The sequence below is a fragment of the Mauremys mutica genome, chromosome 24 (genome assembly GCF_020497125.1).
Source record: "Mauremys mutica isolate MM-2020 ecotype Southern chromosome 24, ASM2049712v1, whole genome shotgun sequence".
NCBI classification, from domain to species: Eukaryota; Metazoa; Chordata; order Testudines; family Geoemydidae; genus Mauremys; species Mauremys mutica.
Genome location: NC_059095.1, coordinates 1,694,690 through 1,719,588, shown reverse-complemented (window position 1 = coordinate 1,719,588; position 24,899 = coordinate 1,694,690). Strand labels below are relative to the sequence as shown.

Genomic DNA, 24,899 nt, shown 5'->3' with positions numbered 1-24,899 from the left:
ATGTGATCTGACGACTTGTTTCCTCACAGAGGATGTCTATGAACAGAACAGTGAGTTGCAGAATTTAGAATAGACCTTCACTTGTAGTTTTATCAGCCAAGTGCTCAAAGCTGAGAAGATAGATAGTAATCAGGAAGGAAATTCATTGATTTCCTGTACTCTAGAAAATAATTTTGTTTAACTCTTCATATTCAAAAAACCATTAGAGTAAAGGGATAAAGTTGTCAGGTTCATGAGCAAACAGCTTCCCAGAAAGAAAGGATAATAAAACTTAAAGTTCTAGTAAGAATTTTAAACTTTCCCTTTATAAAATGAAGACCCGGCCACGCAAGGGTCAGGGTGGAGGTGGGGTTTACTGTGTAAGCTGAGACTTTGATGTCAAAATGTCTGGGGGTGGGGAGGAGGAGGAGACTGGGAGCACAGTAGTTAGGTTTATTCAAGAAAAGGGAAGAAAGAGAGGTCCGGGGTCCTGCTGTCCAGCCTAGGGTTAAAGATGCATACTCAGAGTAGCCTCATCTTTAAGATGCACATTGTGCTGACTTACAGGATCCTCAAGCATATATGTGACTTGTTGACTTTATATGATCTAAGAGAGGAAGGAAAGCTGGTTTTTTGTTTGTTTTTTTAAATATAGTGATTTTGGGCAGCTCAACCTGATTGCTATGAAGAAGTTAAAGAATTTCTCTAAGTGTGAAAATTAGAGCAGTCTGGATAAGCCTGACCCTTGAACAGAACACTTTTTGAGGATAAAAAGGGTTTGGTTTAACATCAAGTATATTTTCTGTGTATCTCTCCACCTCTTGGTTCCATCTGTAAATGGAAATGCCACAAAAAGCATATTTCTGGTGTTTGATTCCTGGCAAAAAAACCAAGCAAGCTCTAGAAACCTGACGAGTCTGTTCTTGTGACATTTCTTATCCTATTTCTAGAAATTAGATCCTGTTAGACCTCTCAACTTCTGGATGCTTAACAACGTGTGGACTTTTGTATGTTCTCTCTTTTTATCTTCACTCAACCTCCCAGTGGAACAGCCTTTATTGACTTGCATCAATGTGTGTAATCAGAACCCAGGAAATGATGACTTAAAAAAATTATGCAACCTACATTTCAGTAGAATAAACAAACATTGCACACAATCAGCAGCATCTTCAGATGACTCAGTTGAAAACATTGTTTCCTAAGCAGAGAAAACTGCCATGCTGAAATAAGATCACCAAAAATTGTCAGAATAAATAGCTGGATTTCATTTATGCCAAATCAGATCACTCTGTTTGTTTGAACTAAAATGGCTGTTAATTTTTTAATGGCTTCTATAAAACTGTGCAAGATATGAAGCCTCTGGTTTTGGCATCTAGTTTTCTTTTCTATAGACTATATTCTCTGTCATGGGGGCACATTTATGATTAATAATAGAATCTGGCTTTCCATTAAGAAAGTTCTTTTTTTCCATATGGAAACAACCCAGGTTTTTTTTAGAAGGAGGGGTGACTGATCTTCCAGCAAATGATGCAGTTTGTCTCTGAGTCACATCAAAATGGTTTCTCGTTTAAAAAAATAAATAAAAAATTCAGGCTTTGTGGTAGCTGGAAAAACTTAGGCCCAGAGGGTATAATCAAAAGGAAATAGATAAAAACAAAACTCCCAAAATGGAATTGAGGAAGTTTTCCTGGGGGATTTGAACTGAATGTTAACTATTTTACAGTTCTCAAGTGTACCCAAATGCTCATTAAGAGGCTGAAAGTTATTACTTAAATAGAAACATCGTATTAAATAGTCGGTATGATACGTGCGGTCTAGTTGTCTAAGTGTTAGACCCCATTCATGTCCTTGTATTTGCTCTCAGGGAAGGGCTTGTGGAACCAGACCCATAAAGTTCCTATTGTTCTAAAAACAGAGATGTTTGCTGGAGAAGAGTTTTTAGCTGAGATCAGCAGCAGGGGAGCCTCCCGTTCACCACTTTTGCTCTTATCCCTCTGTATTGCAGCGCTGCTCTACATTGCAATTGTGGGACTTTCCTTTTCACAGGAAAAATCTGGCTGGACTAAGTAGGGGATGTAGAACATTGTGAAGAAGGAAGGACTGGTGAGCAGAGAATTGAAGTTCGTCAAGTTTGTAGCCAGTAGTAGCCATGTTCCCCATGTGTGATGATGCAGCTTTGGACTTCCAGTTACTTTTTACGCTTGGATTAAATCTTCTTAGGTTTCACAGAATGTTTTTCCCAGACTTTCATTGGCACAGGAGTGTGTGTATTTGAGTCTCCCATTGTTGTCTGTCAGGGCTTCATGTTGGAGTTTATTATGTACATATGCACATTGGCAAAACACTGGTCTTTGCAAGGTGACTCCTGCAGTTCATTACGTTTTCATCTCATTTTAGGTAAAAAGGTTCAGTTTCGTAAGCCTGCACCAGGAGCTTCCGATGCTGTTCCCTCTAGGAAACGTCCAACACCAGTCAACCTCGCTAGTGCAATAAAGAGAGGCAATAGTGCAATTTCTCAGAGACCCTTCAAAGATAGGGTTGTGCACTTATTGGCACTAAAGCCTTATAAGAAACCTGAACTTATTCTCAGATTGCAAAAGGATGGACTTTCTCAGCAGGACAAGGATTTGCTGGACAGCCTCCTGCAACAGGTTAGTGTCCTACCTAGATCTTTGCCTAAATCATTAAGACACATGTGGTGTCATAATGTTGGCAGACTTTGTCTTAGTCCATATTTAAGCTGCAGCTTTAATGTGATCCATAGATTAATTTTCCTTAATGGCTGTACCCAGTAAGAATCAACTAAGGGATAGGTTGCGGTGTTACATTGGCTTTTCTAGAGAGACATTAGCAGCTCCTCAACATTTTCACTTTCAGGGGTTTATAACCAATTTGTATAAATTATCTACCAAATTAGGACAGCTTTAAGAGCAGACATTTTGGTCACTTCCACACTTTCAAATTGCACTGCAGTATATTGGATATTTAATGCCAAACTGTGACCTCTCCTTGTTTTTATGGCTTTGTGGCAAACATTTAACACTTGAGTATGAATTGATATGAACTATGGTAGATAGGGTTCAGAGGTGTTCATAATACATGCAAAACAAGAACATATCAGTAAATTGGCATTTGCAATATTTTACATCCAAAAGAGAAAATGTATTCCCTGCTCACTTTGTGTCCCTCAGCTTCTCTCAAATCATGCCTTTACTGCTAAAGAAATGTATTACATTGTTTAACTCTGAAGATCATGCAGCTTCTTGCTAGACATGTTCTCATGTATGCCAGACATTAATGCTTGTTTTCCAGTTGTACCAATTCAGTAATACCAGCCTGAATACTCCGACTTTATTTGTGCTAGCTGAATGTGCCATTCATAATACTTTACTGCTTTTATAGTATTTACATTTTCAGAGCACATTATCAACATTAATTGAACCCCACAACATCCCTGTCCTTTAAGTATTGGAATTGTTAACCTTCATCTGTATCTGGTGAGATTGAGACAGAGAGGTGAAGTCGCTTGTCCAAGGGCATATAGCAAATTCTTAGCCAAATTAGGATTATAACTCTGGAATTACTGGTTCTCGGTCTGGATTTTAATCCGCTAGAACTACTGCCTCAATGTTCAGTACCATTCTGAGTTCTTTTTAACCTCCTGAATGTCTTAATGTTGTGTAACTTCAATGAACAGTGTCTGCTGTAATATAGGGCAGGTCTACACTACGGGGGAAAATCGATATAAGATACGCAACTTCAGCTACGTGAATAACGTAGCTGAAGTTGAAGTATCTTATATCGAATTACCTACCGTCCTCACGGCGCGGGATCGATGTCCGCGGCGCTCCATGTCGACTCCGCTACCGCCGTTTGGGTTGGTGGAGTTACGGAGTCGACAGGAGCGCGTTCGGGGATCGATATATCGCGTCTAGATAAGACGCGATATATCGATCCCCGAGCAATCGATTGCTACCCGCCGATACGGCGGGTAGTGAAGACGTACCCATAGTCACAAACCTCTAGGAGGTTGCTACTATGTCTAGTAGTCACAACACTACTAACATGATTAGGATAACTCTGGCTTGGCTGGAAACTTATCACTTGTAAATTTATTACCTCTCAGCAGCAGTGGTGCTCTCATCCTCAAGCAAACACAGATAAGCTACAGAACACAGGCTGTGTTAACTTCTTGCCCAAATGTGTCAGGTGTCAGTTCGTTATGCTGTTTTATCTACACAGGACTGTGCTAGTATTGAGTGTACAGTCTAATTTCTCAAAAGATACTACTGGGGGAATGGAGCATGCAGGTCCCAGGAGCTGCAGTGTTCCCAGGACTTGCTGATGTGGAAAGCAATTTAAAAAAAATCCTGAGAACTTTTTCTGAGTAGATTATAAAACCTTCTGACCAGGGCCTCTCTGTACAGTACCTGGCACGCTGTTGATGCAACAGGGAAAAATGATCTGGGTATTGATATAAGATATTTTTGGGGATTTTCTGAGGCAGAAACTGGCTTTTTGTTTCCCTTTTCATATTGGACATTACTGTGTGATTTAAATGTAACGTACATTGTAATTCATCTTCTGCTTGGCTCAGGATTTTGGAACATTGATAACTGAAGGGAAAAACGAAATATGTGTCATGTAAACTGACAATTGTATGTTTATCTCTCATCTGCAAAATGTGCAGTATTCAGTCCTTGACTAGAACTTTTTAGATGAGATTGTCACATAGCGTTTCTTGTTAGATGTCATCTTTCCTGCTCCTTCGCTTTGTTTTTTATGGGGGTAATTTATCGTTTTGTGAGGATAATCTAACAGCACATTTCATACAGTGTGCTGTCAAGATGATTGACAATCCATAAAGACAACCTAAAATGTAACTGCTTCTTCTGAGCTCTGTAAACCCTAGAAAACCTATTTAATTTCAAACTGATAAATAGTATCTCCACTGACAAACTAAGAGAACACGTCCAAATGTAAAGTGCAGCCTGTTTTAGGACAGGGAGCTAAGAATCCATGGAATAGGAAACTTCCGTCCTGTCCTTGCCTATTTGGAAACATGACATTGCACAAGTGCTTAACATATGTGCCTCCGTTTCCCTTTCTGTAAAAGTGAGCCTAGTACTGCATCCCATACGTGAGCTGTGACCCTTGACTGTTGCTTTGGAAAGTGCTTTGCAGTCCTCTGGCAGGCTGTAGAGACATGTAGAGTATTTACAAAGGCATGATCCCTGCATGTGTAAGAGTTACTAATACATTTGTATGAACCTTGTATTTTTCAGATGAGAAGGTAATTGCAGCTGAGTTTAAATTTCAGTCTGACTGGTGAAAGATGAAAGACAGGGGGGAAACCTAAGTTGTTTCCATGCTGACATGTTTCTGTTGGCTCCAACAGAGTTCCTCATTAGGCCTCGAATGGTCTCTGTGTATAGGAAATCTCTCAGTGGTAGGTTCTGTCAAAATGCAAAAAGCTTCCCAAGGTCATGTGCTGTATTAGTTACAGAATATGATTATTGGGTGAGGTGATTATTTTGTTGAGCTCTGGAGTACAAGTTATTAATGGTAGGTTTTGCTTTCTCTCCTCGTAGTAGCTGTCAACATGATCACTTCTTCTCCCATAAAACTAAGCAGGTCACTTTAACTAGAAGTATATCCCGTAAAACCACATTGTGAGGACCATGAAGTATCAAGGGAAGCATTCTTTCTCCTGCCCTTCCAGACTATTACATCTTTTCTATTTTTAATTACTCCTCTCTACAGTGGAAAACTTTGTCTTCAGGCAGCTGTGAACAAAGCTGTCACCATAACAGTTTGTATATCAGTTGATGTGCAGCTTCATCTTAGGTGTTGGACAGCCTTGATAAATTGTCTGCCTGTTCCCAGCAGGGTTTATTTCCAGATGTTTCCCTTAGCTCACGTTGGAGCAGCCCCAGATTATTTTGTGTCCATATTGAATGGCCATTTGTAGTCTCCATAATTTTTTATACTTGCATCTCAGTATAATTTGATATGTACTTAATAAATGAACATTTGCTGGGGCTCCTAGGTGCTAATAATATTGTGTTGCCACTGTACACAAAAAAGAAGACAGTTGGATAAATAATTTGGAAGCAAATATTAATCCTGGTGCTTATTGACACTTACGACTCTAACTGGTTCAGTAAATCTGCTGCAGCTTTACATCCAGATTTTTTGAATTTTTTTTGTAAAAATGTGTGAAAGTGAAACCCTAATGGTTTTTCACAAATTACTTTTCTATTTCAGGTGGCAAATCTGAGTGCCAAGGACAGCACTTACACATTGAAAGATTGTATGTACAAAGATGTACAGAAAGATTGGCCTGGCTACTCGGAAGGAGATCAGCAGTTACTGAAGAGGATACTTGTTCGGTAATTGTTCCACACTTTGTGATGTCATCTGCTAGCTGGATCTCTTACTAATCTACTAATTTGGGCCTATAAATAGTGAGCCAGATCGGCTGGTGTAAATCAGGGTAGCTCAGTGAAGTCAATAGAACTACATCAAGCAGATCTGGTTCATAGTGTCAAGTATTTGATTCTAACATGCAACCTATTTCATCTGCTACTAAATGTGGCTGGTGAATGTGCTCAAGAGCATCAAAACTGTATGCAGTCTCTAGTAAACTTAGGAATTTCCCAAGTTACATGTCACTGTATTCTTAACCAATGAAAATGAAAGCCACAGGGAAAATATCGGAGGAAAGGAAAGGTCATTCCTTAGATGGGAAGTTAATGATTGTTTAGAACTCTGGAACAGAATTTAGTTAGCGAGGGCGTGTAGTTCTCCATCAAATTTGGCTCTTCGTTTAATGTCCCCTCCCCTTACATGTCACTTTGTTGCCTTGCTGTCCTCTGTGCACAGACTTCTGTTAGTCCAGCGATGTGACTTCCCCCTTCTGCCCTGACATGCTGCTCAGCTACTGCCTTCCCTGCTCTTCTGAATGTTCCCCTCCCATTAATGGCTGCGTCTTTTTATGGCAGCTTCTATTTTAATCCTCTTGAGCCGTATCTGTGTGTACAAGTTTTGGTCGTGTTTAACATAGATTGTTCCATCTAGAACAATTTAACAGACTTTTGTGTCCTAACACAGGTCTCTTAATTGTGTGCCTGCTGTGCTACAGTTTGTGCCAGGTAACCCAGGGTCACCCCAGGGCTAACTGTGACTCAGGATCAATCACGTTAAACCTCATGTGGATGGAGATTAAAGCAAACAAGACAGTGTAGCTCTGCATATGGCAGCCATCCCCCTTCTGCCCATTTATCTAGCCTTCACTGCCTAGGTGTCCACCTGGACAGAAGCCTCTTACCTTGTGCGTTTCCCTATTTACTAGCAGCCCCTCATAGAGGCAGCTAGGATGGCTTCTCTGTTTCCAGCTGTTTTTTCAGGCCTTTGAGTCTTGCCTCATTAAAGCCTGTGGGATTGGAACCTCTGTTTGGCAGGCAGAAAGAGTGAAAACATGTTTATTGCGGTGGGAGGGCAGTAAGCAGACTGTTAGGGTATGTCCAGACTACCCGCCAAATCAGCGGGTAGCGATCGATTTTGCGGGGATCGATATATCGCATCTCATCTAGATGCGATATATCGATCCCCGAACCCGCTCCCGTCGACTCCGGAACTCCACCGGAGCGAGTGGCAGTAGCGGAGTCGACGGGGGAGCTGCGGACGTCGATCCCGAGTGGTGAGGACGGGAGGTAAGTCAGGATAAGATACTTCGACTTCAGCTACGGTATTCCCGTAGCTGAAGTTGCGTATCTTACCTCGACACTGCCTCCCAGTGTGGACCAGGCCTTAGAATCTGTCCACTTCATCAGGTACTTGTCCCTAGGATTGAAAGTCTCCCTCAGTCTGGGAGTTCCCAGAAGAGACTCTCATCTGTCCTTTGCAGCTATACCCCTTAAATTACAATGAGCCCTACAGATCTTTTAGGGGATTCCACTCTGTTCTACAGGTTTGTAGTCCCACTTCTGGTTTCTGCGTGTTTTTCTCAGCCTGTGCTGTTTGTTGTGCAGGTAGAGACTTGATCTGGACTTGTTTTGAGACTTATTTCCGTTGTGATTTTGGTTAATATAAAATATAGCTTTTTGTTTGAACAGTTTCCATGATTTGAAAGCACAGTTGGCTTGAAGATGAGACTTTTTAAACCAACAAAGTCTGTAACACTAAATGTTCTTTGGCATACTTAGGAAAACTCAAACTGGTGTGTTGTAACCAATTTAAACATCCTTCATGCTGAATTATAGTTAAATGGAAAATTACAACTATCCACACGGTCTGTATGGCTTTTTATTTAAAAAAAAAAAAAAAAAAGTTGATTCTTCCCAGTAGAGAAGTGTTTACTGCTTTGCTCGAATTGTGGCATTCAGTTATGCAGCGATCTAAAAATAGACCCTGGAAAGGATGTATTCAACTGTACAAACAAAGACCCGCTCAGCTAGTGCAGGTAATGAGACTACAAAATGGAAAAAACATGTCGCGTTGAAGCTGGTAGAAAAACACTCTCAGAGAGCACAGACACCAGATGCAGGGTTTTACATAGTTTTGCCATGGTAGCCTCAATTGCTGCTTAGTTCTGTCCAGTTGTTAAATATCATTTGACACCACTCTAGCTCTTTGTTTTTATGCTCACAAAACACTTGGGATGGGTTAGGAATTGCTTTAATAACCCAGCTTTAGACATTTTAAATGGTTTCTAACAAAATTAATGTTGGGTTGATTTGCTTTTTCCAGTGTTGCTTCCTTTTTCCAGCCTTCCTGCTGTGCTGTAGCGCAGTCTTCAGAGACCATGTCTCTGCTCTGGGCCCTAGAGCAGCATAGCAATGGCACGACAGCTATGCTGCACTAAGCACTAGTGTAGATGCAGATGATAGCAATTAAAGGGGCCTGTCTGTCACTATAGGAATTCCACTTCCCCAAGCAATGGTAGCTAGGTCTAGTGGAAGCATTCTTCTGCCGACCTAACTGTGTCTACACCAGGTTAGGTTGGCATAGCTACGGTGCTTAGGTGCAAATTCTTCACACCCCTGGCCCTGATCAGGTAACTATGTCAGCCTAAATTTTAACTGTAGGCCAGGCCTGAGTGTTAGCAACTTATACTGTGCATTGGATTCAGTGGCTTTATCCCTTTTTGAATACCTTTCATTTCAGTAAAGAAAGGCATTCTGGAATTGCTTTTGTTAACTAGTTGAGGAGGTGAAGTTGTCGTACTTGAGGCTAGTCAATGAGAAACTGACTTTAAAATGTTAGTTAGTTGTAATCTATATGCATTGCCGCTAGTCCCCTTCATAGGTGTACAAATTACTGTCCACTCAAGCATGTTTCTTGATGACCATTACCATTGAGGCATGGTTGTTTGGTTTATATTGTCACTTCATTGAGTTTAAATCTCTTAATTAAGAGGATGTGGCTTTAAACATGGAAATTAACTGCTGAAGTATTGCTGGTGTGTAATCAAAGCTTCAGGTTAGGGAAAGAAACAAGTTCCTCTGAAATTTTGCAGATATCTCTGTAGTAGTCTTCCAGATTTGCAAAATAAATAACTAAATTTTAAAAAATAACATTCGTCAATTTAAAACTATAGATTGAATCATTTTATGGGAGAACTTAGATCTTGGTACTTAACATGGGCATGTGGGTTGTAGAACTGCTACAGTAAAACCTTCTTTGTTGTTCTAAATCCTCTTCAGAGTTAACTTCTTTACAGATGCAACCTGATTCAGTAGAAGACATTTATTTCCTGAGTGATTTAAGACATGGGTTCTCTGGCTCATGCTGGAAAAGTCCCAGGGCAAAGTTAATGTTCTCTGAAACTTACTCTGGGAGCTATGGAACTGCACAGAAAAATGACTGATACTTAAAAGGAGGTGGATGGATTTAGCAATCAAAATGAACTGTAGTATCTTGTTTTGATGCAAGAGGTTGCCATTTTATTTGAGACAGTACTGCAAGTGCAGCACTTGGAGCAATTGACTGGGAGGTGCAAGTTTAAAGGGTATTTATTATGGAGCCTTAAATGTGCCTGGTGCATAACAGACCAATGAGGTTCTTGTCAGAGATGCCACTCTTCTCCCCCTTACCACCCCAATGGTTCACTTTTAAGGGATAATTGTCCCACCCTCTCTGGACTAAAATGTTCTCCTAATGGGGAGATATTTTCTCCATTTAACACTTGAACTTTCTTTCAAAGCAGGGACCCAGTATGAATGTCTCTGCTTTGATTAATTTTTTGTAAGACGACCTTAACCCTACAAGACTGAAAAATGTTTGAAAAGTCAGTGAGAATCTAAATGAATTCTGATTACTAAAGGGCATCCATCAGTCGTCAAGCACTGGCTAGAACACACTGTGGCCATCCAGTACAGTCACTTGACTTTTTCGTTTTAATATAAATGTTTTATCTGACATGCCTCTGGAATAATTTTGTTAGAGTAGAATGAATTTCTACAGTAGCAATTTTTAGGTCTAGACATCGGGGAAAACAAGCCGAAGGGTAAGTGTGTAGAAAATAAGCTACCTCCCCATCAGGGAATGCTGACTCCAGTCTCTCAGGCAGGGATACTCATTGCTCTATTGACTCAACCCTTAGAGGCACTGCATGGGCCTGTTCTCTCGTGATGAATAAGCCGATGGTGGGGAAGAGGGAGATTCCTTCAATATTTTGGTGCCCTCAGTATTTTACTGGGCAGTTTTGTACGTCTTGAACTTGGTTTCCTTTCCAAGAGATTTGACTCGTCTGGGAATCTGCCTTTCCTTTCCAAGGGCAGAGTAGCTGCCGTCCCTGAGGTAAAGAGGGCTTTCTCCCACACCAGCTATTGCTGCTTGCAGAATTTGTCGGAGTTGCAGTGCTAAAGTCCCCACTGGCCCTTAGAGCTTGCAACTTCTTTTGCCACTAGACCTCCAGGCCGGTTGCATGGGATTATCGAACATGAGCGTTACTATGGGTGCAGCTTTATTGAATAACTTGGAGATGATCCTCTCATGCTAGAGGAGGGTCTTCAGTGCCACCTGATGCTTTTTTGTCCCTCAGGTACAGGGTCTAAACCACCATACATTCTGTTTTTCAGGAAGCTCTCTCAGCCCCAGAATGTTAGCAGTTTTGTGGGAGATGCTCCTTCCTTGAGTCCCCCAAAAGACAATGTGAACTCCTCTTCCCCTCCTCAGGTAGGTGGGTGAACTGCTGGGGCTAGGGTGTGGGGTAGTTTGGTGTCTGGTGATTAGCACAGGGCCTGGAGCCATCACAGTCTAAACCCAACAACTGGCTCAGTGTTGGGCTTTGGGGAGGTGGTTCAACCTCTGCTTGCCCATCTGTAAAGCTGGACATAGTTACTGCACAAGGGTGGTGAAGATTAACCGACTATAAAGCTTTGCACGAAGGTAGAGCATTACTGTGAGAAGCACATTAATCCATTTCCCCTCCCAAGATGCTGTGCTGTCTGTGTGGTTCAGCAGCCAGCAGTCTGTAAGATTCTTAACCTCGCCTCTTAAATGCTTTGGAATGCTTCTTGAAATCCTGTGGCACTTCTGCTTCTCTAGGACTTAAACACTTTTTGAAAATTTTGAAAATTACCAATAATTTAGAGCCAGCCAGTAACGACCAGCTCCCAAGCACAACTAAGGGCTTGTCTACATGCAAGGTACTATGCGGCAAGTCACGGTGTGAATCTGTAGTGCACCATCTTGCTGCTCAGTAACGTCCCATGTCGAGATTGCTGCAGCACACTCTGGGGCTTTCACTGTGCCTGCTGTGTACATCATTCTCAAATTGAACTTTTTCTAAAATGAGTGTTTATCTAGTATGTTTCATCCAAGAAAATCAAGGTGTTGCTGTTAACAATAATACAGGCCTTAGTTTAAGGTGAGTAAAAATTGGCCATTCTTTATTTGGTTTGTTTTCATCTGTCAGGATCTGCAGACACCAGAATGTGTGGGTCACACTTATTGGGGGTTGCTTGTAGTCTTTATCTGCACAGCCCTGCACCTTGTAGCAAAGAGGCGGTAACAGTATTGAAAAGCCACCAGGAGGCACTGAGGAAGTGATGTGGTTGCCCCATAAATCCTTGGCAGAGTGCATATTTCCTCTCCACATCCCTCTTGATTGTAACTAGTCTGGAAAGCAGGACTTCCTGTCACCAAGCATTCTTGGGCCTTCTCGAGTTGGCAAATGCAGGGAATTAACTGGAAGAAGAAAGCTAATTGGATGATTTCCATCAAAGGAGCTGAGATTCCAAATGTGCTTTGAGGGAACAAAAATTCCACTTGCAAACACAACAGTCCTGTCTGAGATAGTAAGGACAATCATTAAATATCCAAAAGAAACACAATCAAAACTATCCTCAGTATTCCAGTGGGTGCTAAATAATCCTGCCTCAGATTCTGTGCAGCCTTTTGCAGCAAGGCAAATGTACACTGTGGTACTGAAGGCTATCCAAGGTAATTTGGCTGCCTCTGAAACTGGATTTGGGCTGGCAGCCATAGCTGCTGGCTCCAAGCTAAGCTTTTTGTACATTGACTGAAAAAAGGTTCTTTCACAATGTAACTCCTCCTAAGCTAACCTGTAACCCCCAACAACCACCTGATTTAAGATACAGATGTGGTTAGTTACCCTCATCCATCAGCAGTGGATTTATCACTGACAAGCATTTTCTCAAAGCATTATCTTCAGAACTCCATCCCAATAGGTCTGAAAGGGCAAGTGGAAAATTCCTGCCTTCTCTCTACTTCCAGCCTGCCAGGAGTTTTCCATATGTCAGTAGTTGTTAAGATTTAAGTGCTTAAGTTTCAGCATTTCTCTAGCATCTTTTGTACTGTGAACACACAGCTCTTTACAAAAATTCAGCCTTGGGCCCACTTCACCTTCCTTGAATCCCTTTGAGGTGCGAAAGGATATTATCCCTGTTTTATAGGGGAAGAGACTGAGGCACAAAGTTCAAGTGACTAACCAAAGGCCACAGAGTAAGTCAGTATCAGTCTGGAGTAGTATCCAGAAATCCTGACTCATGGCGCTCTAACCACTGAATATGCTTCCTCCTTTGCCATTATCCTACGTAGGTGTTTTGCAAATGCAGCATCTTTGGCAAATACTTATTGGAAATGCTCTCCAGACAATGGTTTGAGTATTGGCCTGCTAAACCCAGGGTTGTGAGTTCAATCCTTGAGGAGGCCACTTAGGGATCGGGGGCAAAAAATTGGTCCTGCTAGTGAAGGCAGGGGGCTGGACTCGATGACCTTTCGAGGTCCCTTCCAGTTCTAGGAGATTGATATATCTCCAATTATTACCTTTATTTTTTTATTACCTATTAGCCCTCTGTTTTGTTAGTGTTCTTCCATTACCCCTTGCATGGTGGTAGCTTTGCTCCAACCGGGTGAAATTTGAAACAAAAAAGTTGGAAAGAGACTGACGGGTTGGTTTGGGCTTCTACAGGAGAGGCAGAGAGCAGAATAGTACCAGTAATTACTTTTTAGTACCTGACCCCTTACAGCTTTCTCTATCCACTTGCTCATACAGCCTCTCTGAGCAAGGGCCTTTTAGTCCGGTGTAGCACTCCCACTCCTCTTTGTGTGGCTGTGCAGTTATTGTTAGGGTCTCTAAGAGAATTAGCTGCTTGGGTAGCAGAATCAGGTTTCTCCTTGTATTGGATTGAAGGCTGGCAGTTTATACTGTAAGTCACAAGCTTATGTCCTATCTGGGGTCTCCGGTGAGACAGCTTGATGGATTTGCATTGGATTCATAGATTCTAAGGCTAGAAGGGTCCATTGTGATCATCTTGTCTGACCTCCTGTATAACACAGGCCAGAGACCTGCCCAAAAATAATTCCAAGAGCAGATCTTTTAGAAAAACATCCCGTCTTGATTTAAACATTGCCAGTGATGAAGCATCCCCCACGAGCCTGGGTAAATTGTTCCAGTGGCTAATTACTCTCACTGTTAAAAAAAATATGCGCCTTATTTCCAGTCTGAATTTGTGTCGCTTCAGCTTCCAGCCAGTGGAGGATGTTAGACCTGTCTTCGCTAGAGTGAGGAGCCCAATATTAAATGTTTGTTCTGCATGCAGGGACTTACAGACTGTAATCAAGTCATCCCTCAACTTTTGTGTTAAGTTAAATAGAATGAGCTCCTTGTGTCTATCCAGATCATTAATAAAAATGTTAAATAACATCAAGCCAAGAACTGATCCCTGTGGTAACCCACTAAGACACAGCTGCTAGATGATTCCCGGTTTACAGTTCCATTTTGAGACCCATCTGTTAGCCATCTTTCAATCCACTTACTGTGTGCTACATTAATTTTACATTGTTGTGGTTATTAATCAGAATGTTATGCATTTGCAAGTCAAACACCTTACAGAAGTCTCATCAGCACTATCACCTTTATTCCCTAAACTTGTAATTTCATCAGAAAAAGATATCAGGTTACACAGGATCTACACACACACACACACCCCAACGAGAATGTTTATTGAATGCCTTTCTGCATTGGGCTGCTGGCCAAAGTACTTTTTTTTTTTTAATTTCTGTTCTAGTGTCTTTTGTTTGCTTATTGATACAGCAGTGCCACCTACTGGTGAAGCAGAGTATTTAAAGCAAATGACTGATTTGAAATCACTGTCTTGTTAGTCTTTAAAAGAATGTTTTTCTTTGTCCTCAGAAACGATCCCAGCCTCTGGAATTCATTGATCCACTAGCCAACAAAAAGCCTAGGATATCTCACTTGGCCCATAGAACTCAGCCCACTTTCAATGGGAAACTGAACTCCTCGAACGGGAAAGATGCACCGGCTCCTGCGGTGCAGTCGGCTGTGGCCGATTCTGTCAGCTCCGGCTCTCACTTACCAGTTCTGGAGCTTCCAAGGCCTCATGACCCCCTTTCCGATGTCAGCAGTGACCTAAGTCACAATGGCAGAGACTGTGAGATCCCAGAGGCAACTGACAGATTGACTAATCCTTTGTCAACAGACTGTCCCCAAACGAGCAAACACAACTGTAGCTCACTGTATGTGAAAACAAAGAAAAAATCCAAAAAGCACAAAGAAAAAGAGAGGAAAGAGAAAAGTGAAGAAAAATGCAAAGAGGAAAAGCAGGACTGTGAACTAATCAAGAAAGTTGGCTTAAAAATTAATACCTCCAAGGGTGTCACAGGTACGTGAATTTTGAAACTCTCTGCCTTCCTTTATGAACAAATGGCTGCATGAAAAATATTGGTATAGATTGTATGATGGCTTTTGAACAGAAACAAAGGGTCCTGCCTATAGATTTGCTAGTGAAACACTCTCACTATCTCTATCTAGATCACATATGGGCTTTCTGTGCAGAGTATATCAAACTTTTCCTGTTTAACTTTTTATTTTATACGGTTTTGGAATCTACTTCTGATTGTGTCAAGTTTCTCCTAATTAAATTAAGCCTTGTATTAGTACATGGATAGTCATTCTGGTCTGAATACCAGTTTGCAACTGAGTACTTATAGCTGCCACTCTATTTCCCAATGGATTTACATTTTCATATTGTTGATTGTGTTGATTTTAACTCCATAATGGAAAAACTAGTCACATCAGAGTCTTTTAATGTTGGATACAACAAAAGCTGTAGATAAACTTAACATGATACCTGTTGTTCTTAGGACTCACAATAATGAACCTTATACTGTCCATCTTGTTATTTACCTGATCTAATTTTCTCAAGGATCGACAAAGCTACCAACATCTCAAGTGTTAAAAAAGGAAGAATGGAAAAAACAACCCCAATACAGTGTTTCAAAGATTACACTGCGTAGATTCACAGAAATTACATGGGAAAACATCTGTTGGCTAATCTAGTCAATTCACCTGCTAGTGCAGTCATGTTTCCTGTTTGCTACTTTGTCAAGTCTAATTTATAATGTCTCTAGTGATACTGCTTCTGCTGCAGCCTTTGGAAATAGTAGTTCAAGGCTCTCAGATCTGTCATTAAATTATACATTACATCCAGCCTTTTTCCTTAATTTTACCCCATGACTTCTAATTAAACTCCATTTTTAACCACACTAAATCCTCTCCACCTTTGATGCGTGAGAATGCATATAAATTCCTTTCTTTTGAGTAGAGTTTCTTTTACAGGAGATGCATTCTGTTAAAGCCCAATTTTGATAAAGGTACGCACTTGTTTTAGAGAACAAACTTCCAGTTCAATATAGGTGAACTCAGTAGAGAAGATATTAAATCTTGTGATTTTTCCCCCTACCAGCCAAAGCAGTTCACGTACACAGGATCTGATTGCTGACAAGTGATTTTAACTGCTCTCGTGTAGGCTGTTTTGACCATTATAAATGGGGAAGGTTTTGGTACTTCAGGATGCTTTCCATTAATACATCAAACCTCATTTTACTATTTTGATCCTATTTACTGTGTGCCTCACTTTTCTGTGAATTTCTTCTCTTCCTGTTGCTTTTGTCTGTGTGACTGTCGTCTTGATTTTTGGCATGTGTCATGCAGAAAATACATGCTATTTTCCTGACACTGCTTGTTCAGTAGCAAAATATTACAATTCTTTTTTTTTTTTAAATGAGCTACTTACACTTTAAAAATCCCAAACCACAAAGTAAGGTAGAAACGTGGTAAAACAGCAGTTTTGCAGTTCTGACTTGTTGCTGTATTAATGGGAACTGGGCTTGTTGTTTCTTCTTGACTTGTCCCACATACGTCATATCTATACATTAATAAAGTAACTTATTTTCCACAATTCCTAGCAGTGCTCCAAGTGATGGGAGATTATAAGTAACTATAAACAAAATGTAGTAGGTGATGCATAGATTCAGCATTGTAACTGGTTGGGTAAATCTAGCTAGGTTCACCTCCACGCCTCCCAGATGCCTTGTATAGAAGTTGAGTTTGTCCTTGCAGACTGTTTTAGTTGGAGATGAAGACCACATCGGGGTCTCCTGAGTTAGACAGTAGGTGGCACTCAAGGGCAAAATGAACCTCTGATTTATTTTTCTCTCCTCTCTGCTTTACTTCTTACCCTTGTCCCAAATAGTCCTTCACTTCACTAACCCATGCTCAGGTAGGTAAGTAATTTGGTGGGGAGGACTCTCTCTCTGCTCACCATCAGAAATCAAGATTGCTTTACTCCTGCTGATAGTTCTTCTGCCCCCTTCCTGTTCCTGGTGTGGTTTTCTTCGCCTTAGGGAAGTCTTGGTACAACCTCCAACAGGAATGTATCTTAAAAGGGAGCATTGGGCAGCTCATCCTAGGACTGGATTTATTACTTCAGAAGTAGCTTTGGGGTAACTACTCCAGAGGAATTTTAGGGGGGATGAAAACACCAAAGTAGTTGTAGCTGGTGCTATAAATGTGGGTCTTGGGGAATATGTTACCATTCCTATGTAACTCATTTCTGTATTACAAGATCAATATATAGTCAGATTCTACTTGCTTTGCTGACTCATTTGCTTTGAAGCACATTGTACTTCTCCAGAATAGGATGAGTACACCCTCACTTCTATGGCTTTGAAGCCACCCCCATTTGTCTCTGCACCTTGCTTCTTTCTCTCAGACTGCAGCTGACTTCCTAGTAGGGCCTGTCAGAGCATTGCACACTTCTAACCTTTCAAGTTAATTTCCCACTGCCTATGGGGTATCCTCCCCTGAGGTGGTCATAAGAACATAGCCATACCGTGTGCCAGTGGCCAGATGCTTCAGAGGGAATGAACAGCAGAGGGCAGTTTTTGAGTGACCAGTAACCAGTTACTGATCCGTGAGAGGATAACTTATCCATGACTGCTTGATTTGCTTAAGAGCCTTTGCTGAGGAACCTTGTCAAAGGCATTCTGAAAGTCCAAGTACATTTTCAACTGGATTACCCTTGTCCACATGCTTGTTGATTCCCTCAGAGAATTCTAATAGATTGGTGAGGCATGATTTCCCTTTACAAAAGCTGTGTTGACTCTTCCACAACAAACTGTGTTCATCTATATGTCTGATCGTTCTGTTCTTTACTGTAGTTTCAACCAATTTGCCTGCAACTGAAATTAAGCATATTGGCGGCCTGTAATTGCTAGGACCACCTCTGGAGCCTTCTTTACAAATAGTGTTATATTAGCTACCCTCCACTTACTTAGTACAGAGACTGATTTAAGTGGTAGTTAGTAGTTCTGCAATTTCACGTTTGAGTTCCTTCACAACTCTTGGGTGAATATTATCTGGTCCTGGTGACTTATTACTGTTTAATTTATTAATCCAAAACCACCTCCTAATGACACCTCAATCTGGGACAGTTCCTCAGATTTGTCACCTGAAAGGAATAGTTAGTTGTTTGTGTTCAGCTCAGATTGAAGTCAGGTCTACCTTGGACCTAAATCTTATGCCTGCCAAGATCTGGTGTCATTCTCTTACCCCAAGAAAACCTTATGGGATTTTTAGGTGATGTCTACATTGGCAATTGAACTACAAAACTTTTGTTTTTCAGAGGTGTTATCTCTCCTCACCCGAAAGACAAGTTTTTGCTGTGACGAGTGCCAGTATGAACAGTGCGTTGTCGGCAGGAACACTCTCCTGCCGACAATGCAAACGCTGCTTGTGGGGGATGGAAGTTTTTTATTAGCTAGAGAGCTGACAAACAGTGACTACACTGCATGCCTTTTAGTGGCATGGCTATAGCAACACAACCATGTTGCTAAAAGCTGTGTAGTGTAGACATAGTCTTAGTCCTTTGCCAATTCACTTCCACTTGTCCCCAACTCCCAGTTTTCCTAGCTTTCTGGAATAGAGTGTGCTTTCTGTTGTGCTCTGAGTGGATGGCCTAGTCTATAGACACACATGAATAACAGCAGGCGTTTGCTTTATGAAGCAATAAATCTCTAAATGCAGTGTTGAACATATCCCTTCATCCCATTCTGACATGCAGAACTTCCTCCAGGAATCTATAGTGTGAATAGCAGTAAAGCATGTAGTATAGAATAGAAGGGGAAATAATTATACTCTGCCCAACTTTCTGATCTGCCCATCTGGACTGCATTCATTTGTTTTACAGTTCACCAGTGCTGGGATTAGTACATTCTCCCTCCTGGGAGGCATGCAGCAATATTTATAAACCCATTACATTAAGAGATGTTTGCTACTCAACGCATTTGCAGATAGATGAATATTAGCTAAATCTTGCGGTTCCAGCCATCTCATAATGTTGATACACTCTACCTTTGGTCAGTTTAAACTAGAACCACAAATATTTTTATATCAAGGAAAATGCATTTTGTAAATGGGGTATGAAGTTGGACTTTAGCTTTGTAAGATGTAGGGCTGATGCAAATGTGGGTTTTTATTTTTTGCAGGTTTAAATGGAACATGCAATAATTCTAGTGTACCAACATCAACTTCGGAAATGCCAGATTATTTATTGTAAGTATCTTCATTGTATCATTACCTTGGGGTCCAATTCCAAACTATCCATCAAAACCAGCTAGTGACTAAGACGGACTAACTCTGTTATTTTCTGATTTCTACGTTAGAACTCGGTAAAAATTATTTAAAAACAAACAAACACAAACCCAGGAATTGAATCCAAATTCACAAATGTATGGCCTTAATCTCCAACTAGGTGTTACAGCAGGTAGTGCTGCCAGCCCTCTTCTAGCTTCATTGGGTCCATTTTGAGGTACCCAGGGATCATGCAGCCTTGTACTTCATGAGGAGGTGGAGAGGAGGGCATCCTTTATTCTGCTTGCAATACAAAAATGGCCAGTCACAGCTTGATGTGTTAGAGGGTATAACTGTTTCCCGTGCTCTAATCAAAGTGATGGTTTTATTGGTGTATAGGGGACTTCACAACTGAGTTTTCTTCTTCGAGTGCTGTCCCTGTGGGTGCTCCACTCTAGGTGACGGTGCGTCCCGGCGCTGTCGATCGGAGATTTTCGGTAGCAGTGCCTGGTTGGGGCGCACGCACCCAGATGGTATCTCCGGTCTAGTTGGAATCTTCCTGAGTGCGTGCGCCCCACACCCTCCTCAGTTCCTTCTCAACCGTCCTCAGCTGAAGACGGGACTTGGAGCAGTGCTGCCTTCTCTTCCCTGGTATCTATAGGAAACAGTAACAAAGAACATAGAAATAATTATTAATTACTTCCCAGTTGTTTCCCTTCCTTTAGTATAGTTACATAGTTAGTTACTTAGTTTAAAAAAAAAAAAATCACTTCAGACTTGTCTCTCGCTGAGACACTCTCCCCTGCCATTTCTAATTTACAATGCCAGGGGCTTCAGGATTCAAGAGGTGTGTTTTCTGGCACGACTCCATACCAAGGTTGGATGGGCACTCACATTGTGTGAAGTACCTCGCGGAAGCCTACATCCCCGCAAAGTGCCTCTACTGTATGAGCCTCGAGTCGGGGGCTCGGCACGACAGGGACCTGCGGCTTAAAATGCTTCTCATGGAGAAATCCCCGCAGCCGCTTTCGGAGATGGAGAGAGTTAAACCCACTCCCACATCCTCCCCAGCCAGATCGAAACCGGTGGGGAGCGTTGCTTCACCCTCCCTGGAGCGGAGGCAAGAAGCAGAGCAGTCTCGTAGGAGAGACTCTAACAAGGGTAAGGGGTCTCCTGGAAGATCCCTACCCTCTGTGCTGACAGCGCCCAAGCTAGGCGCCTCAGCCCCGGATCACGCCTCAACAATGGCTCCCACAGACCGTAGAGGCGAACACAGAAGGATTCCGCGGCGCGGAGCCGGCTGCGCGCTCTGCCCTGGTGCCGACAAGGACGTCGGCACCGCAAGCCTCAGGGCTAAAAATAGCCGCGAAGCCGGCTGCGCGCAAAAATAGCCACGGAGCCGGCTATGCGCTCTGCTCCGGTGCCGACAAAGCCGTCGGCACCGCAAGCCTCTGGGCGGAAGAAGGGAAGGAAAAAAAAAAAAAAAAGCCGCGGCTCCGACCGCGTGCTCTGCCCCGGTGCCAGGTAGGACGTCGGCACCGAGCCTGCCTTCCGCCCCTGCACCAACAACAGACCCCATGCAGGGCACCAACAACCGACCCACTGCACCGCTCACACTTTCACTTTCGCTTCTTAACATGACAGCGCAGTCCCACCACCTGAACTGGCTACCTTCACTGAGCGCGAACCTGATCTACAACGGCAAGCAGAGTTCGCCACACCTCCATCTCCTCCCCCACTGGAGCCTTTTTCCACCTCAGGCTAAGGTCCCCAGCCTCAGTTTCCCTACTTCGCTCCCTATAAATGAGGCACTCTTGGAACCAGCTGACGCTCTCTGCAAACTCCAGCTTCTTTATTACCAACCTGCAGAAAAGCCGAACATAGATACTATGTTCCTGCTAAGGACGCTGACTTCCTATTTTTTTTTTTCACAACTGAACTCTTTCATTATCAATGCAGTCGCACAAAGAACGAAACAGCCACAATATCAGTCCACCCCGCAAGACATGGACCGTAAACACCTTGACTTATTGTGTCGCAAGGTTCACACATCCTCCACTCTACAATTCTGGATCACAAACTACCTTGCACTCCTTGCCAGGCATGACTTTGACTACAATAAACTTTTGAATTTGCCTCTTACATTTCAGAGGACAGGACACCGGACTTTAAATCAATTCTGAGCGAGCGCCAATTGATTTCCAGAACAGCCCTACAAGCCTCTGTAGACACGACAGACACAGCAGCCGTACAACTGCACCGGCAGTGATTATGCGCAGATCTTCATGGCTTTCTGCATCTGGCATCCCTAAAGACCTGCAGAACAAAGTGGAGGACCTCCCCTTTGATAAACATAAACTGTTTTCTTTAAAAAAAAAAAAGAAAAAAAAAAATACAAAACCACACCTGATGAACTACTTCATACGATGAAAGATTCTAGAGCGACACTGCGCACCCTGGGCATTCACCCATCTCTTCCCAGGGGTCAACGATATCAACCCAAACCTTACCACATAAATAGGAATCGCGCTAGACCCCCTAAGCGCAGACAAGATCAAGCTCAAGCAACCACTTCCCATCCATCTGGGAATAAACAATTTTAAAAGGTTGGTTCAGGGTCTGTGCGACCACTCCTTGATTCCACAGCCTATTTGCCCATTTCGCCACCGCCTCCAGAGTTTCCAACATGCCTGTCAGCAAATTACACAGGACCGCTGAGTCCCTGAGATAGTTCAGTCCGGTTACTCTAGCCCATTCATATCCTCCTCCCCTTCCCCGTCCCTCTTCAGGGACCCCTCTCATGAGCACCTGCTTCGCGCAGAAGTTGCTTATCTTTTACAGCTAGGTGCAGTGGAGCCTGTGCCAATGCTACATCCAGGGAAAGATTTCTACTCCCATTACTTCCTGACCCAGAAAAGGACTGGGGGCTGGAGGCCTATACTAGACTTACTCCAACTGAACAAATTCACGAGGATACAAAAATTCAAAATGGTCACACTGGGCACATTAATTCCTGCACTAGATCAAGGGGACTGGTTTTCAGCCCTCAACCCACAGTACGTCTCTTTTCATATATCAATTCATCCAGCTCACAGACGCTTTCTAAGCTTCACAATCGGTCACAACCATCTCCAATATGGAGTTCTTCCTTTCGGCCTCTCCACAGCGCCAGGAGTTTTGTTCCTAAATTCTAGCTGTACTCGTGGCTCACCTCCACAAACATGGGGTCACGCAGTTCCCCTACCTGGACGATTGCCTCATCAAGGGCAACTCCTATGGCGAGACACTCCAAGCTACTCTTTCACTATCGCCCTCTTTCACAGCCTAGGCCTCCAAATAAATGCCCAAAAATCCACCCTGACACCTACACAACAGATTGAGTTCCTCGGAGCTCATCTCAACTCAATCCATAACAGAGCCTTGCTCCCATATCACAGATTCCCCGCTATCACGCAGCTCAAACGCACGCTCTCTATTCATCCAAGGACACAGGCAAGACTCTGCCTACAGCTCCTTGGTCATATGGCAGCCACTACCTTCATACTCCAGTACGCCAGGCTGCACACGAGATGTCTTCAGGGCTGGCTCAATTCCAATTTCAAACCCAACAGACACACCTTAGGGATGCTGTTAACTCCGCCTCCCAACTTTCTAGCTTCCCTACAGTGGTGGACAAGACCAGAGAACCTCTGCACTAAGGTTTCCTTCCAGAACTGATCCCCAGCACTCGTGCTCACCACGAACGCTTCCCTAATCGGTTGCGGAGCGCATTTAGAGGGACACAGGGCGCAAAGCTAGTGGTCTGCATCAGAGTCGCACCTACACATAAATCTCTTATTGTTCAGAGCTGTGAGATGAGCGTGCTTTCATTTTCTTCCCCTCATAAAGAACAAATACCTGCGAGTCTTAACAGACAACATAGCATGTATTACTACATCAACAGACAAGGGGGAGCACGCTCACATTCTCTTTGCATGGAAACCATCCGTCTATGGAATTGGTGTATATAACGTCAAATACAGACCACCGCTTCCTACCTGCCAGACTGCCACAACACTACTGCCGACGCACTCGGCAGGCACTTCTCGACGGAACACGAATAGGAACTGCACCCCACAATACTTCAACAGCTCTTCTCCCTCTGGGGCACCCCGTCAGTAGACCTCTCTGCCACAACCCAGAACGGAAAATGTCCCCAGTTTTGCTCCAGAGTGGGACTCAGAACTCCATCCCCAGGAGACGCATTCCTCATCCCGCGGAACACCTCTCTCCTGTACGCCTTCCACCAATCCCTCTGCTACATGGGGTTCTTCGGAAGATTGTGGACCATAAGGACCGGGTCATACTTATTGCCCCGGCTTGACTGAGACAGACGTGGTATCCCTACCTACTCTGCATGTCCTCCCGTCACCCACAGGCTCTCCCCAACAGGCCAGATCTCCTTTTCCAGAACAATAGACTGGCTCTTTACCCTGAGCTCCTCAAGCTCCACCTCACAGCGTGGTTCCTTCATGGTTCCAAACCCATGAACTAGCCTGTTCTGAGCAAGTCCGATATGTCTTCCTGCACAGTAGGAAAGACTCCACTCATAAAACCTACCCGCAGAAGTGGAAGAATTTCGCCCTCTGGTGCTTACGTAAGCACTTAGCGCCCAATATGGTAACCCTCCCTATCATTCTACGCTACCTCTTGGAACTAAAACAAGACAGACATTCGCTCAGCTCCACCAAAGTGCACCTGGTGGCACTTACCACCTTCCATGACCTCTTAGCAGGTTATTCACTCTTTACTCACCCAACCCTAAAACGATTTCTCACAGGCCTGCAAAACCTCTACCCTGAAATTCACCCAATAGCTGCTTCATGGAATCTTAACCTCGTTCTACACGCTCTCATGAAGCCTCCATTCGAGCCCTTGGCTACCTCCTCTCATCTCCATATATCCATGAAGGTGGCTTTCTTAGTTGCCATAACATCGGCAAGGAGAGTAGGTGAAATGAGTGCCCTGATGGCCCACTCTCCCTACACAATCTTCTCCAAAGACAAAGTCACTTTGAGACCACATCCTAAATTTCTTCCTAAAGTGGTATCTACCTTCCACCTCAACCAACCTATATACTTACCTACTTTCTATCCCGAACCTCACAAGACTCCACAAGAGGCAACCCTACATACTCTCGATGTCAGGCGAGCCAATTGCCTTTTATTTAGACAGGACTAAACCATTTCGCAAGTCTCCGCGACTCTTTGTTTCCATTACCGAAAAAAAAAAAAATCAAACGGTATGGCTATCTCTAAACAACGTCTGTCCAAGTGGATCTCTGACTGCATCAGATCCTGTTACCGTGCGATGAATCTTCAACCGCCTGAAGGCGTTAGAACTCATTCCACTAGAGCCATGTCGGCATCCATTGCCTTCTTACACAATGTTCCCATTCCTGATATCTGCAAAGCGCCTACATGGTCATCTGAACACATGTTTGCAAAACACTGTGCTCTAACACAAAACACCACGG

General features: G+C 43.0%; 1 protein-coding gene across 1 annotated transcript in view; it reads left to right on the top strand.

Annotated features, from left to right (window-relative positions):
• The window catches only part of ELL (elongation factor for RNA polymerase II), a 93,877-nt gene that overhangs the window by 57,593 nt on the left and 11,385 nt on the right, over nt 1-24,899 (top strand). Inside the window, exons 5-9 of the mRNA XM_044998745.1 lie at nt 2,377-2,630; nt 6,247-6,371; nt 11,064-11,160; nt 14,645-15,134; nt 19,300-19,366. Of these exons, the coding sequence (XP_044854680.1) occupies nt 2,377-2,630; nt 6,247-6,371; nt 11,064-11,160; nt 14,645-15,134; nt 19,300-19,366 (1,033 nt within the window). The remainder of the gene's footprint in view (nt 1-2,376; nt 2,631-6,246; nt 6,372-11,063; nt 11,161-14,644; nt 15,135-19,299; nt 19,367-24,899) is intronic.